This window comes from Sus scrofa, chromosome 5, assembly GCF_000003025.6.
Source record: "Sus scrofa isolate TJ Tabasco breed Duroc chromosome 5, Sscrofa11.1, whole genome shotgun sequence".
NCBI lineage: Eukaryota > Metazoa > Chordata > Mammalia > Artiodactyla > Suidae > Sus > Sus scrofa.
Genome location: NC_010447.5, coordinates 63,898 through 79,501, shown reverse-complemented (window position 1 = coordinate 79,501; position 15,604 = coordinate 63,898). Strand labels below are relative to the sequence as shown.

Below are 15,604 nucleotides of genomic sequence, written 5' to 3'. Positions count from 1 at the left end.
CTGTCCGATTCTTTACAGGTGTTTGCCAACCCCGCTCCAGAGCATCACTTACGGTTTCTCTGATTAGGGGTCAACTGCAAATGACCCCATGCCTTAGTAGTCGGGTGAGATTTGTCACATGTGGCCTAGTCTGTCTTTCTGGAAGCGTGTGAATGGGCAGCTCCAGGAGCAGATCTGAGTATTCCCAAGACCTCATTTGGCTGAAAGGAAGGACAGATTTTTACCCCTGACGTTAGAGTTAGAGGCAGTTTGGCACGTGACCCCCCAGCATAGCTTCAGTCATAGAGTGGCCAACTGTCCTGGCTGCCTGGGATTGAGGCAGTTCCTGGCACATAAGATCTTACTTTTAAAATCTAGAAATACTGGACAAACCAGGACATGTTGGTCACCCTATCTGGCTGCCCAGAGTCTCACCTGTCCCTCCCCCCCCAGTACCATTCAGGGAAACCCCCAGCTATGCGAAGCGGCGGCGGCTGGCTGGCCCCAGCGGCCTGGCCTCTCCTCGGCCCCTGCAGCGCTCAGCCAGTGACATCAACCTGAAGGGTGAGGTGCAGCCAGCAGCTTCTCCTGGACCTTCGCTGCGAAGCCTCCCCCACCAGCTGCTGCTCCAGCGGCTGCAGGAGGAGAAAGAACGGGACCGAGACGGTGACCAAGAGAATGACGGCAGCGGCCCCGCAGCAGGCAGGGGCAGCCAGAGCAAGATCAGGTAGGAGGTGGCTGGGTTGGGCCGGGGGCGGGGGGGCAGTGCCAGGACCTGGGCCGGGAGGAGCCAGCATGGGGAGGCAGGTAGAGGCCTCTTGGTGCTTGGCACCTCTGCAGTGATGAGCTGAGGCTCTGGGTGGGGGAACTTCCCGGCCCCCAGAAGGGCCTCCCTGGGTGGGAAAGGGAAGACAGTGGTGCTGGAGCCGGGGCAGTCTCCCCATGCTGACCTCTGCTTGGAGCTGGGCTTGTCCCTGGGACGGTGGGCAGCTGAGGGAGCATGTTGGGAGGAGAGAGTCTGGTCAGACCTGTGCTTTAGTGCCAGGGCGGAGGAGGAGGGCTGGGACGAGGCAGGGCTGTGCGACATGTGGTAAGAGGTTAGGGAATGGAACTCCCTCTCCATGAGGGCTCTAAATCTGTAGGTGACCCTTAGCCCTGTCCCCACAGGGGAGCCTCGGTCTTTTCCCTCAGCGCTCCAGCCCCGTATAACCACAGGGCTCCATGGTTCTCCTCTTTCCTGCTCACCATGAGTCCTGGGACACTGAGATCCAAGGACCTGTGGAGGACTTGGCATTCCTAGAACTTAGAGCAAAAGCCTGGGCTGGCGCTCCACTGACCTGAGCAGTGGGGAGGGGAGGGGGTCCAGTGCAGTCCAGCGTCTGCTGCCTGTGTGGCCAGGGCAGATCAGCTAACCACTCTGTGCCTGCGTTTCGCCTCAGTGAGGCAAGACTAACCCTACCCAAGACATTTCCTCCAGCAAGCCTTCTGGGACCTGGGCAGTGAAGGCTCCCTACCGCCCCACCCCCGGACCACAGCTCAGGCCAGCTGCTGCTGACTAAGGCACCTCTCCTCCCTGCACCTTGAGGGCAGGAGCCGTTTGCCATGTTTCCTGTAGCTTCCTGAGAGTCAGTCCTGTAGAAGGTGCAGGGATATGTTGAATGAACGAATTACATAAATAGCACTTTGTTTTCACAGTGAGGACTGAGCTGAGCAGCATAGTGTGTATCCTCTCACTTAACCTTGACCATTTATGAGGCTGTGCCTTATTTCACAGATGACGGTCCCAACACTCAGGTGGGGTAAATGACTTGTCTGGCATCACAGAGCTAGGAAGCGGCTTAAGTCAAGCCCGGGTAGACCTGATTCCCAAACTTTCTAAGCTTGAGGGTTCAGCAGAGGGCTTCGGGCACAGCAAGAGCTTATAAAAGCCATTTTTGCCTCTGCCGTTGTCCCTGCTCATGCAGCCTTGAGCTGTGATGTCTTCTGTCTCTCTGTGTCCCTACCGGGCCTACAAGGCTGTCTGCCCTGCCTCAGAGCACCTCGGTTCTCCCCCCAAACTTGTACTTGGCCCAGTGGCTAAAAGAACAAACTTTGGGATGTTTTTCAGTCTTGCAGTTGAACTGCTCCTGAGTTGGAACTGTGTGGAAGCCCTGCTTTCATTTGTTTTGTGTCTATTTATTCATCCTTTTAGCAAATACTAAGACTTGTTCTGTGCAGGGCTCCAGCTCACTGCTCTGTGGGGACAGCAGAATTATTGCATTTTTTCAACAAACATTTAGGAGGTGCCTAGGGTACCAGATGTGGTGGGAGCAAATAGTAGGGGGCCCTAAAAGGTCTCAGAAAGACGTTGACAGCTGGGGCGCAGGGCTAAGAAGCAGTTGTGCGGAGAGTGATCCAGGTAAGGGAGCCTCCCAGGGAGTGGCCCTGGAGGGAGCGATCACCTTTGGTGGAAGGAGAGAGGGAGGCTTTTGAGCTGCTGTTGGGGGTTGGGAGGTAGAGGTGGGGAGGTGGCAGTTTTCCCCAGCGCCCTCTGATGGCAGAGCCAGGCACCTAGTGTGCTCCCTGGGTCCCCACCTGCTTCCCTGAGCAGGGCAGAGACGGGGGTGGGGGGGTGGGGGGGGGTGGTGTCTGCAGCTGAGAGTCAGTTGGCCCCGGTGGGCAGGATTAGAGTAGTTGAGGTGTTGGGAACAGCATCATGAACGGCCAGGGGAGGGAAAGGAAGGTGCGCAGCTCTCTTACTTAAGTCTAGCGAATTCTCAAATCAGAGAGCCTAGCTGTTGGCTGAGAATGTGGACCGGGTCGGCCCAGGCGCTAGGAAACCGGGGCGGCTGTCGAGCCGGGCACAGGTGGAGGGCGGAGGCCTCAGGCTCAGCGCCTGGGTCTGGAGGGGAGTGGTCCGGGGAAGGAGGTCAGCGTGGAGAGGCCGTGAGCATCTGTCCAGGAGGAGGGGACACAGGTCTAGGGGGCGGGGGTGGCATTTGGGCGCCCCACACGTGCCGCGCTCTGGGCGTGGGGAGGCCCAGGCCTGAGCCGCAAGGCGGGGGCGCGGACCTGCTGGGGGAGCCCCTTCGGGCGGCGGCGGGGAGGGGAGCCCTCCCCGAGGGGGCCTTCCTGGTGTCTGAAGCCCCCACTCCTTCCCCGGCTCCCACCTGGCCGCTCAGACCGCCGTTCCCGCCTCCCCTTTCCTCCGCCCTCCGCGCTCCGGAGTCCCCCGCGCCCCCGTGGCCTCTTCCGCGTCGGGGCCGCGGCGACCGGGCCGCAGGGGGAGCAGGGGGAGCCCGGCCCGCCGCCCGCAGAGGGAGGAGCCGGGCCGCGGAGGAGGCGGGGCGCGCGGAGCGGCCGCGGCATGGAGCGAGCCCGGCGCGCCCGGGAGCGCAGCCCCGCGGCCCCGGAGCCCTGAGCGGGCGCGGCTCGTGCGCTGGCGGGAGCGGGCCGGGCGCGGCGGCGCGGCCCATGGAGCGGCCCCGGGCCGGGCCCCCGGCGGGCGGGCGGGCGGCGGCGGGCGGCGGGCGGCGGGCGCTGCGGCGGCGGCTGCGGTGAGGCCGGCGGCGGGGCCGGGCCGCGCGCCATGGAGGCCCCGGGCGCCGGCTTCGCGTGCCCGCTGCCCCCCGGCATCGCGTCCGTCACCTACGTGTTCGTCTACAGCCCGAGCGGGCCCGGCGGCCCCGGCGGCCCGGGCCCCGCGCCCGGCCCCGGCCCGGCGCCCCCCGCGCCCCCCGCGCCGCCGCCACGGGGCCCGAAGCGGAAACTTTACAGCGCCGTCCCCGGCCGCAAGTTCATCGCCGTGAAGGCGCACAGCCCGCAGGGCGAAGGCGAGATCCCGCTGCACCGCGGCGAGGCCGTGAAGGGTGAGGGGGCGCGGGGGGCGGGGTCGCGGGGAGGGGGCGCGGCGTGGGGCGCCGGGCCTCCCCGGGTTCGCGGGCGCCACTCTGGGGTGCAGGGCGGGCCTCTCGGCGATCGGTGGAGGGGCTGATGCCATTTTGGGGTGTCTGTCATTAGGGGTGTCTCTGGGAACTCTGAGCCGCTGTGGTCATTATCAGATGCATCTACCACTGGGGATTCCTTGTGTCACCGTGAAGGGCTCCGTCAGGGAGGGGTTGTCTTTATGGGGTTCCTGTCATGTGGGTCCCTCCTCATTCTCTGTCATTTTGGGTTCCCTGTGTCACGGTAGAGGCTCCTCTTGTCATGGGGGTGTTTTGATGTCGCGATGGGGGCTGGTGTCATTGGGGTTCTCTGTAGGACCCTGTCCTGTGGCAGAGCTTGCTTGAATTATGAGCTTTCTCTGTCACTTCGGGGACTTTCTTCATTGGAAACCCTTGTGATATGTGGGCATTTTCTGCCATCGTGGGGGTTATTTGTGACGATTATGTGGGTGTCTGTAAGGAGGGGATCCTGTGCCATGGCCAGCTCCTCCCTTTATGGGGGTCTGTCATCAATGGGGCTCTGACCTCATCATGAGTGATCTCTGTCCAGGGGAGCCTGAGGAAGAAACAGTTGCAAGTGTCAGTCGTCTATAGTCCATCATGTGGCCTGATCCCCTGGCCACAGCACAATGACCCTGAGCTCTTGGCAGTGACCCCTGGGGTTGGCGACAGAGCAAGGGTAGGGGGGTTGGTTCAAGAGGTGGGAGGAGAGGGATCAGCTGGGAGGGCAGGAACAGGATTGTGGCCCCTGCCTCTGCCTCCTGTCCCCCCTCGAGTGTGTCCATCTGTGCGTCTTTCTGTCCCCCACATGCCCATCCTGTGCTGAGCCCATCTGTTCTTTTCTCTCTTCTGTGTGGATCCCAAAATTTTTCCCAGGGAAAAAGCCAGGAGGATGAGGAAGGGAAGGGAGGCAAAGGAGAAAGGGTGAAGGGTGGGTGAGCAAACCTGGGCTGGCGGCGGCGGTGGTGGTAGGGGGAGCGGTGCGCAGGGGAGGTGGGCTGTGGCTGCCCTACTCTGCCCTGATGGCCTGTCTGGCTTCTGTCCCTCCAGTGCTCAGCATTGGGGAGGGCGGTTTTTGGGAGGGGACCGTGAAAGGCCGCACGGGCTGGTTCCCGGCCGACTGCGTGGAGGAGGTGCAGATGAGACAGTATGACACGCGGCATGGTGAGTGACCCCTGCGTCCCCTGGGCGGCTCCTGAGGATGCTGCCCTTTCCAGCTTCCCATTGGTCTTGCTTAGAGGCAAATCCATGTTGATGTTCACAGAGGAAAGACCAGAGCAAAGGCAAACACACGTTCAAAGTCGATGCAAACTCATTTCCGTGACACACACACCCCCTGTACTTACTTACCAACACACGTGTGTGTGTCTGGGCCCTTGACAGCTGTGGAGGCACATGAGTGTACCCACAGGATGCACATGTGTGAATGTGCACCAGTCGGATCCCACACATGGCTCTCATCGACCATAACCCCCCCAAACACGGTTCTCACGGAGATGCTGGGTGCTTGGAGTACGTGATTCCTGCGTGGCTGGCAGACAAGGAAAGAGGTCAGTTTGAAAAAGAGGCGACTTTCCAAAGTGGACAGATTGTCCAAGTGGGCAGTGCAGGGAGGCCTGGACCAGCCAAGAGGAAATGAGGCCAGTTGGGCCCGGAGGGGCCGTCACGGGTGCCCTGGGGCCCGAGTGGTCTGAGGGCAGCAGGGGGGTGGGGCCGCATCCTTAGCCTGCATCGAGGATGTGAGGGCAAAGGCCGAGCTCCTGGGGCTGGTGAGCCAGCCTAAGCCCGACCCTCCCTGCTGACCACCTGGGCCTCCAGGAAGGACCCCTCTGGGTGCTGGGATCTGAGGTGGTCCTTCCTGCCAGTGGAAAGGAGAGGCTGGTCCTTTCAGGAGCCCAGGCCAGGGCTGACTGCGTGTGTGCCCTCGCAACAAGCACTTGGGGGGTCTCAGAAGGCCCCTGGACCCACAGGTTGTTTTTCTGGCCCCGAGAGCTGGTTGGCTGAGTGAGCGGAGGCTAGTGGATGTCACCGGCAGTGTGTCTGGACCCAGAGTGCACACCTCTGTCCTTCTGCACCTGAAGGGCTCAGGCCCAGAGTTGCTGTACTCCCTTATCATGGGTTGAGAGTTTCCCCAGGGGGGCCCACTCTCTGTGGCCTGGACTCCTGCTCCTTGTGGGGCATGGCAGAGGCCCAGGGAGGGTCCAGTCTTGAGCAGGAGCCTTTACACTTTGACCTGGCTGTCTCCGCCTGGCCCTAACAGCTCTCCTTGTGTCTGGGAGCGTGGCTGGGACAGACCCTCTGCTCTCTGCCCATGGTGGGGAGGTGGGGTGGTGTGTTCAGGTGGGGAACGGTTTCAGAAGTTTGGACCCTGGTGCCAACTGGACAAGGGAAGGGAGGGAAAGAAGGGGGTCCCCGGACCTGAGTAGAGAGTGGATCCCTTACTTCCCAACAGGGCAGGCAGTGAAGGTTCCAGTTTGAGAACTGGGTGGGTCCAGGGGCAGCTGGATCTGAGCCTGAAGCTGGGGAGGAAGAAGCGAGGTCTGGGCTGGAGTCGGAATGTGAGAACAGCAAATGTTTATTAGGTGTTTGATGTGTGCTGGACCCGGGCTTGGAAGCTGGGATCACGGAGGCTGGCTCTTTGCCTTGCGAGGAGCAGGCGTGCACAACGGCCACGGTAGAAATGTTATTGCATTGCCGTGACGGGGCTGAGCTCAGCGGAGCTTCCTGGGTTGGTCTGAAGGAGTCAGGGCTTTCAAGCAGAGGCGTCGTTGAGCTGAGCCTTGAAGGACAGCGAGGGTCGTCTCGGTGGTCCGCGGATGGGGGCGAGGCAGAGCCTGCTTGCCAGAGCATGGCATGGCCTTCTAGGTCCACACATGCTGGCAGCCAGCTAGCTCCGTGTCATGTCAGGATGCCTGGCTTGGGTTTGACCTGTGTTATAGCTAAGAATTCACTGGCTTGTCCCAGCAGGCCTGGGAGATGGGGACAGTTGTTATCAGTCCATTTGAGAAGGGTGGGTCCTATAGCCCAGGGGGCAGAGTCTTGTTTGTGGTGTAGGCAGTGGGCTGCAGGGTCTGTGCTATAGCCGCCGTAGTCCCCCGGCTCTGGCTGGGTAAGCCTGTTGGGGAGGGTACTGCAGGGCTGGAGCAGGAAGCATGAGGCCCGTGAACCAGGGGAAGGATGGTGGGGCTAAAGTTGGTGGCAGTGTCGCAGGAGGAGTCCAGGGGGCGTTGTCCTGATTGTGCTGGTCATTTCGGACTGGGCTTCCTGCTGAGGCAGGACCGAGCAAGGAGATGGAGAGGGGCGGGCAAGGCTGGGCTGCAGTCACGGAGAAGAGAGAGGATGCCGAGGCTCCTGGGGAAAGAGCTGAAGACCTCCAGGCAATTGCGGGGCTGGATGCGGTGGGGTCCTCTGGGATTTGTCATCTGAAAGTGTCAGTAGGTACCTGGGTGGATGGGAGCATTTCAGGGTTGGGCAGAGGGAGACAGGCCTGTGGTGGCTACCTGCCGGGAGGGGGTGGGAGTGACCTCTGTCCTCACCTGCAGGTCCAGCTGCCAGCCGCTATGGGCAGAGTCTCTAGTTTGCGACCCAGGGGCTGAGTTCTGCCAGAAGCGAGAGGGCAGCCCAGGAGCAGGAACCTGCTTCCAATAGGCCCAGATCCAAAGAGATCTGTTTGCGAGACTGGAGCTGGGACAGAGGGACTCAGAGGCCAGGGAGGGGACGCTGCCAACACGTGTGGACCAGGCTGATGCCCCAGCTCCCGCAGTTCCTGTCTGGGGTGAAAGGAGCAGTTGCAGGTGGGGTGGGGGCAGTTGAGCCGCGGGGGAGGGCGTGGTGCCGGTGCCGAGTGTGCCCGAGGCAGCTGTCAGGCCCCCAGAGCTCTGGCTCTGGCTCTGGCTGGCACCCTCCCTCCTCCTCCTCCCTTTTCTCCAGTACTTGGGTGGGGCAGGGGGAGGGTCGTACTCTGTGTTTTCTTCTTAGCTGGCTGCTATGTGGGATTAATAAAACCGGAAAACGAATTTGTGTTACATAATAAATATATTTTGTTTGGTTGACAGATATAAAAATAGGAGGCCAGTGATCCGTGGATTTTTCTCAGGGGAGGGGTCCTTCTGCAGGCAGGCACTGTGGACGTTTCTGGAGTTGGATCCGTGTGGAGAAGGGTGTGGTGGAGGCTGGGAGAGGCCTGTGCCCTCCCTGAGCAGTGAGGAGGCCCAGCCTGCCCTGGCTTTGGGCACAGCAGGTGGTGGGTACAGGTGTGCTGCAGAGGGAAGAGATGCCTGTGAGTGCTTGGGAGGGTGCCAGTGAGATGAAATTACAGGCCGTGAGAACCTGGGGGACCCTCCAAGGTGAATCGTCCTGCTCTACAAGGAAAGGGCCAAAGAAACTCTCCACGTGCTGAGAGGCACACAAGTCAGTGGCCCTGAGAGCCAGGTCATCTCTGTCTCCTGTCATCTCTGTCTCCTGGTATTAACAGGTGCTCTTTTTTCCATCCAGCCCCTGCTCGACCTGCTCTTCGATCCATCTGTTCTTGGACTCACCCACCCATCCTGCCATCCATCTCTTCATCCATCAACGCGCCTGGACGACCAGGCCGCCCAGCAGCTCCTTTTCATCATCTACCATCCAGCCCCGACCTCCAGCCCACTCTCTTTCTCTCATCTGGTTGTACATCCATTTACCCTGGTATCCATCCCTCTACCCATCGCTTGTTCCGCCCACCCTGCCCGTTAGCACTTGGCCTGCCTCTTACGTGCTAGACGCTGTGCTTGGTGCTGGGATCACAGAAATAAATACGATGTAGTCCGTTCCCACAAGAAGCTCCCAGTTCGTGGAGGAGACAGGTCATCAAAATCCTTCTCTGATCTCGTTTCCTACCCCTCTCTTCCACTCCCCTGCTTCGGTTGCACAGGCTGCTCCCTGTCCCCTGAATACCGCAAGCTGGCACCTGCCATGTGACTTGCCCTGAGTGCCCCAACTCCCAGAAAGCCCTTTACCCACGTGATCTGCGCCCTCATGCCCTTGTGCCTTCGCTCAGCTCGTCCTGCCCGGTGAGGCTTTCGCGTGACCACCTAGAGCTGTGGGCTTTCCCTGTACCCCTGCCTGCTTGCTCTTTTCTTAACATTCACCAGCATTTGACACGTTCTGTTTGTACCTGTTTCTCATGTCTCTTCTCTCTCTCTTCTAATAGGTTGTAAACTCCATAGGGTAGGCTTTGTTCTGTTCTCTGCTGTATTCTCAGAGCCTGGTACATAGTAGGCGCTCAAATGACTATGTGTTGACTGAATACATAAGTCTCGAGAGATGCTGAGCCGTAGGGAATGAGGGAGGGGCTGAGGTCGTGGTGGAGCCGGAGACTGAGGCGCTGGGAAGCTGGGCCGGAGCGGGTGCGAGGCTCCGGGATCTGATGTACAGGCAGCTGGAGCAGTGAGCCTGAAGCAGGGAGGGTTGTGGCTGGAGGTGTGGATTGGGACTTGCAGGCTTGCAGGAAGTCAGCGAGGCTGATGGTGGGGCTGTGGGCAGATGGCTGCCAGCTCTGCTGTGGCTGCGAGGGGCTTTGAGATCGAGAGTGCAGATGGGGCAGAGCTGTGTGGGACACAGTGACTGACATTGGGGAAAGGGACCTGGCCCCACACCTGGACCCTCCCTGCCCACTCAGAGGGAGGGTCTGGAGTGAAGGACAGGAAGGCTGGGCATCAGTGGGTGGTGCCAAGGGATTCACTGAAGCACAAGGCTGCTTCCATGCCGGCGCATGGGCTGTGTCGCCTGACACTGTGCACAGCTGTTGGTTATGCACACAGACACGCACGTGTATGAGCACATGTATGAACACAGCACTTAAACACGTGACTACAGGCCACGCATGCCTGTGTGCACCCATGTGTACACCTCCTCTGCCCTTCGTTTTGGGGCCTGCTGGGTCTCTGTGGTTGCCCTGGCCTCGGTGCTCTGCTGTGTGCGGTCACCCAGGAGAAGGATGCGCCACGGCTCTGGCCCTGTTCTGGACCCGAGTCTCAAATGTCCTGCATGGTCCCTCGGCCTTCTTACCTTAGGGCCTAGGATTTGGACCCCCGCTTCCACGTGGGCACAACCAGGCTGGGTGGGGGGCCCCGGAGGCTTGACCAGTGTGTTTGAGGGGCGGGTCGGGCCCGTTGGAGGATGAGACTTTCCGTCAATTCCTGGACCTCCCCCCATCAGAAACCCGGGAGGACCGGACGAAACGACTTTTCCGCCACTACACAGTGGGCTCCTATGACAGCCTCTCCGCACACAGGTACAGGGGGGCAGGTGGACGAGGGTGGGCACGCATGCGCTGGGACTTCAGGAGTAGAGGCCTGGGGTGGAGGGGTCGGTGGGGAGAGGTGCTGCCCGGCCCACCTCTCTTCCAGCCCCCAGGTCAGTCCGGGGATCACTCCCAGGGGTGTGCTGTGCTTGGGGTCGTGTGTGGGGGTCCACCTGGCCAGCTGTGCCTGCTGGCCGGCAGGGTTCTCCTCATCGTCCCCTGTTTTCCTCCGTCAGCGATTATGTCATTGACGACAAGGTGGCTATCCTGCAGAAACGGGACCACGAGGGCTTTGGTTTTGTGCTCCGGGGGGCCAAAGGTAACGAAAGGGGATGTGTCCCGCTGGCAGGGCTGCGCACAACTCCAGGCGTTTTCTTTCTGTGTCTTGCCTTTGCTCCTCCCCCTCTTTCCTCCTGCCCTGCGCCTGCCCCCCAGCTTCACCCCATCCCCCTTGGCTTCTCCCCGCACCCTTCCCCCTCCCTGCTGTGACGCTGTACTCTTAGTTGGGAGCGTTGATAGGAGGCAGTGATGCCTGTTCCTTGTTGGACTCTGGCGTGTGTGTCTGATGGAGTGGGGGGCCCTTTCTGCTGGGGTGAGTGGGGATTTCTCAGAGAGGTGTGTCCTGGATTCCTAGGCTGGCTCTTCTCGCCTGGGCAGCCCTTGCCTGCTGCCTCCCAGCCCCAGGTCACTCGGAGGACATTGCTGGGTGGCAGCGGCCTCCCCCGATCCGTGCAGGTGCCGTGTCTTCCTAATCGCCCTCTCCCCAACTCCCACAGCAGAGACGCCCATCGAGGAGTTCACGCCCACGCCGGCCTTCCCCGCGCTCCAGTATCTCGAGTCCGTGGATGTGGAGGGTGTGGCCTGGAGGGCTGGGCTGCGGACGGGAGACTTCCTCATCGAGGTGAGGCTCGTCCTGGCCTGGCAGCCCTGTGGGGTGCTGATCTCAGAGCCCCGAGGAGGACACCCACCTGGACTGCACCCCCTCCCCCACTCCTGTCTGTCCCAGGTGAACGGGGTGAACGTGGTGAAGGTCGGGCACAAGCAGGTGGTGGCTCTGATCCGCCAGGGCGGGAACCGCCTCGTCATGAAGGTGGTGTCGGTGACAAGGAAGCCAGAAGAAGATGGGGCTCGGCGCAGAGGTGAGGGCTCAGGCTTCAGGCCTCTGTGCCCAGATGTCCCCCTCTGTCCCCTGACTTTAGACCTCTGATCCCAGGCCCATGTCCCCCGACTGCTGCTGCCTGAACCTAGGCGAACGCTGCCACTCTTGGCCTGGGTGCCTGTCCCTGATACTAGACTGCGAACCCTGGTCCCAGCCTCTGACCCCTGACCCGAGGCTGCCCCTCCTAAGATCCCGCCCCCTTCTTCCCGGCATCCCCCAGCCTCTGGCCTGGAAGAGCCCTCCTTCCCAGGCTGCCAGCAGCTGCCTGGAGGCCGGGGTTGCCATAGCAACTGTGAGGTTGACGCTGCCGCTGCCGCTTATTGTCGGAGGGAAGGGGGAGGCGGCACCTGAGGGAAGAGGAAAAGCGTCTTCTCCCCGCGCCGACGTCGCGGCACAGCCTGGGCCCAGGAGGCTTTGCCGGCCCGGCCTAGCCTGGCCCAGGCCCTGGCTTGGCTGACCACACCCTGGTCCCTGAGGGGCAGAGGCCTCTGGGGCCTGGCGGGGCCCTGGAGCAGCAGGAGCCCGGCCTGCCAGGAGACCCCTCCCAGCCCCCACCCCATGGCTCTGGTGCCGCCTTGCTCCGTCTTGGAAGCCTACACGTGGGCACTTGGGCTGGGGCTGGCCAGCATCGTGACCCCCCTGGGGCCCTTGGCCGTCTCCTGAGGCCCCCACTGCCCTGGCCCAGCCCAGCCTTCAGCACCCCCTGAGCTCCCAGCGCCATGAAGAAGTTTGCGTCCAGCCGTAGCCTGAACAAGATCCTGGCGCAGTGTGACTCGTCCTCCCGGGAGTACGAGGAGATCCAGGCGGTGGAGCGCAGGTGGCACCTGCACCTGGCCACACCGCGCTGCCTGCTGCTGGACAGGAGGTCCAAGGCCTCCCTCTTCTTTGCAGCCCCGCCGCCCCCCAAGAGGGCCCCCAGCACCACGCTGACCCTGCGCTCCAAGTCCATGACGGCGGAGCTCGAGGAGCTTGGTGAGCAGTGGGGCAGTGGACAGATAGCCCAGGGCAGGGGGCCAGACAGGGGGAGCTGGGCCAAAGCCAGGCAGAGAGCAGGGAAAAAGGATAGACAGATGGACGTGAAACAGGTCAAAGGTAAATGGGCGGGTGCCGGAGTGGTGCGGGGATCGGGTGTCTGTGTGCTGAAGAGGTAGATGACACGTGGATGGATCGAGGGCCGAGGGGCAGGGTGACAGGGCTGGAGATGGGCAGTGGGACAGCCAGGACTGACGGTGGGGAGCAGAGCCTGGCCCACCAGTGTGCTTGCATGCGTGTGCACGTGCTCCCTCTGGCGCTCCGCATCTCCAGTGTGGCTTTCCTCCTTCTCTTCATCCAAGTGAGGAAGGGGGACTCAAGCTTTGCTCCCGGCTCTGCCCAGGCACTCGCTGTGTGGTGCTTGCATTTATTTCACTCTCTCAGCACCCGGTCACGCACGGGTTAAGCAGGGGTATTGCAGTGAGCTGCTGACCTCACAGGACCATGTGAACTTTACTGGTGCGATGATGGGACAGGCTCTCGTGAGTTGCAGGACGCAAACAAGAGTGTGTTGGGGCTTTGATGGGTATGTGGCAGGCACGATCCCAGGATGGCCAGTGACGGCCTCATCGTGGGCATGTCTCGATATATGTGACTTTTAATAGTCTCATCATTGGCATGTTCATATATACAAGACTGTGTCCTGACGTACGTGACAGTTGATAATGGTAATGCCCTGACTTGTATGACCGTGAGTGTCCTCAAATACATGCCTGTTAACATGTTCTGTCTTTCTTCTGAACCCAATTCTAGTCCCAGACTTTGCTGTGGTTCCAGGCATAGAAGGGCCCCTGACTCTGGTCCTAGGCTGAGCTCTGACCCAGTCCAGGCCATAGGAAGGACCTTGATCCTGGTTCTAGACTGAGCCCCAGCCCTGGCTTCAGGCTTGGCTCTGCCCCAGACATAGAAAGAACCCTTACCGATCCCTTAAAATTATTCCTGACCTTCTTCATGGACCTCGACCCTGGGCCTCTGCTGAGCCATCACCTTCCATGCAGGTACTCTTGACTGCAGTTAGTTTAGTGTGGAGGACAGCTGCCAAGATCGATTGGGCTGACGTGGTCAGACTCTTCTTCCCCATAAATATTCTGAGTAAAATAAAACTTTAAAAATACACAGCCAACTCAAAACAAAGGAAGAGGAATTTCTCGGTTGTCAGAAGTGACAAGAGGAATCAGCGAGGAGAATCAGAGGAGGAGGATGCTTTCATAGTCCAGGAGGGCATGGGATGGGATAGAGATTCTAAGGGCAGAGGGTTGGGGTTCTCATGCCCCATAAAGCCAGGAAATATGGCTGTGGAGCCATGAGAAGTGGGAAACCTAGAACCAAGCCCAAGAACTGGAATGGGTATCAGAAGAATGGGAAATCAGAGAATTATATGAAAGATAAAACAAGGTGTTTAAATATAAAGTTTGAGAGAACTAACAGAACTCAGAGTAAAAGAACAGGACAGTTATTCCCCCCCCCGCCCCAATAAAGGGTAAGCATATTTAAAAAGGATCCCTAAAGAAATGTTATTGAAACAGAAAGCATAGAGACTGAGATTTTAAGAATTTATGCCTAGGAAACAGTGTAGTAGATCCACCTGAAGGAAGAAGATGTGAATTAAAAGATAAATCTGAGGAAATTACCCAAAATCCAGGACAGAAAGATAAGGAGATGCAAGATGTCAAAGAGCAGATGAGAGACAAGTGGGAAAATCCCAGCCTAAGTAGAATCCCAGAGGGAAAGAATGATAAGATTGGAGAAGAGTTCCCCAGGGGCTCAGTGGATTAAGGACCTGGCATTGTCACTGCAGCAGCTCAGGTTGCTGCTCTGGCATGGGTTCAATCCCTAGCCTGGGAACTTCTACATGTTGCAGGTACTTCCAAAACACACACACACACACACACACACACACACACACACACACACACACACACGTTGAAGAAGAGGAAATATTTGAAGAGTAAATGGCTAAGAATTTTCTCAAATTGAACAAGAACATGAGACTCTAGATTGCAAGCATATAAGTCTGAAGCAAGGAAGTTAAAACAAATCTACCCTTCGACCTGTCATAGTAAAATTAAACAGTACCATATTTGAAAAAAAGGAATCTTAACTACCAGAGAGAGAAATGACTTAGAAAGGAACAGGGTCAGACTGACAGCAGACTGCTCATCAGCAACAGCGGATCCTAGAAGACAGTGGAGCAGTAACTTCAAGTTACTGTTTGAGTCAAAACGCCTTTCTACCTGAAATTCTATACCTAGTAAACTCATTCATTCAAGAATAAGACAGAGAAGCTGGCAGACTTTGGGCCCCAGGGTCGCAAGGGTCCAAGGCTGGTCATGGGGAGTCACCCATCACACTGTTGAGGATCCAAACGAATCAGTAAACCAATACCAGTGGGCAGCTGGATCTGGCTAGACACCGCTCCAGGTTCTGGTGGCTAGTTCCCCGGAGTCCCCTACCAGAGGCCATCACGTAGCTGTGTTCAGCTGCACGTTCCAAAGGGGCCCTCCCTGCTCTGCACCAAGAAGTGGGACCCAGGAACTTTGCCCTGTGGAAACAGAAGACTGCCTTCTACTCCCTGGGCCGCTTCTGTCTGCAGAGACCAATGGACGGAAGCAGAGCCTCCTTCCTCTCTACTGCCTTGGGACAGGCGTGCTCCACAGACCCTGTTTTCCGGAGGGGCTCGCTCTTGCGGCATCAGGCCAGCATCCTTTTCACCAGCTTTTCCTGAGCAGAGTCTGGGGGAGGGTTTAGGGGTAACTTAGCACAGAACCCCCATCCACCCTACTGAGTGAGGGGTCACAGGGTATGTGCAACTGGATCTCAGCTCTTCATGTTGCTCTGTTTGGAGGAGAGTCTGGGCAGCCAGGGGCACAGGAAGGTCACTCCTGCCCTTGGAAGACAGGGGAGCCCACCTGCCGCCTTCTCTAGAAACACCCGGTTTGAGGAAGCCAGGCTGGCATCAGGGTTTTCCCAGATACCTAAGTGATCATCCCCACAACCCAGTGTTTGTGCTTTTAAAAGGTAGAAGTAAGACGTGTTTGTTCACTGCCAGCACAGACATGTCAGTTTTGTGTCACATGGTTGAGGCTGATAAAGCCATTTAGCATCCTGTAGCTTGTTGAGAAGATGACCTGAATACCTGGAAAGAAAGGAAAACGGGAGGTGACAGGAAAGGCCTGTGGTGAGGATGGTGGGGATGCCCGCAGGCTGCTTGCTGCTGGGGCGTGGGTAGGG

At 59.2% G+C, this 15,604-nt stretch overlaps 1 protein-coding gene across 9 annotated transcripts in view; it reads left to right on the top strand.

Annotated features, from left to right (window-relative positions):
• The window catches only part of SHANK3 (SH3 and multiple ankyrin repeat domains 3), a 51,658-nt gene that overhangs the window by 13,532 nt on the left and 22,522 nt on the right, over positions 1-15,604 (top strand). For 7 of the 9 annotated variants that reach the window (XM_021091269.1, XM_021091267.1, XM_021091268.1 and 4 more), the window contains 9 exons: positions 433-706; positions 3,625-3,827; positions 4,953-5,066; positions 8,397-8,585; positions 10,098-10,173; positions 10,419-10,501; positions 10,959-11,083; positions 11,189-11,321; positions 12,233-12,313. In XM_021091269.1, coding sequence (XP_020946928.1) covers positions 433-706; positions 3,625-3,827; positions 4,953-5,066; positions 8,397-8,585; positions 10,098-10,173; positions 10,419-10,501; positions 10,959-11,083; positions 11,189-11,321; positions 12,233-12,313 — 1,278 coding nt within the window. The remainder of the gene's footprint in view (positions 1-432; positions 707-3,624; positions 3,828-4,952; positions 5,067-8,396; positions 8,586-10,097; positions 10,174-10,418; positions 10,502-10,958; positions 11,084-11,188; positions 11,322-12,232; positions 12,314-15,604) is intronic. The other 2 variants (XM_021091270.1, XM_021091273.1) reach the window with 2 other exon arrangements.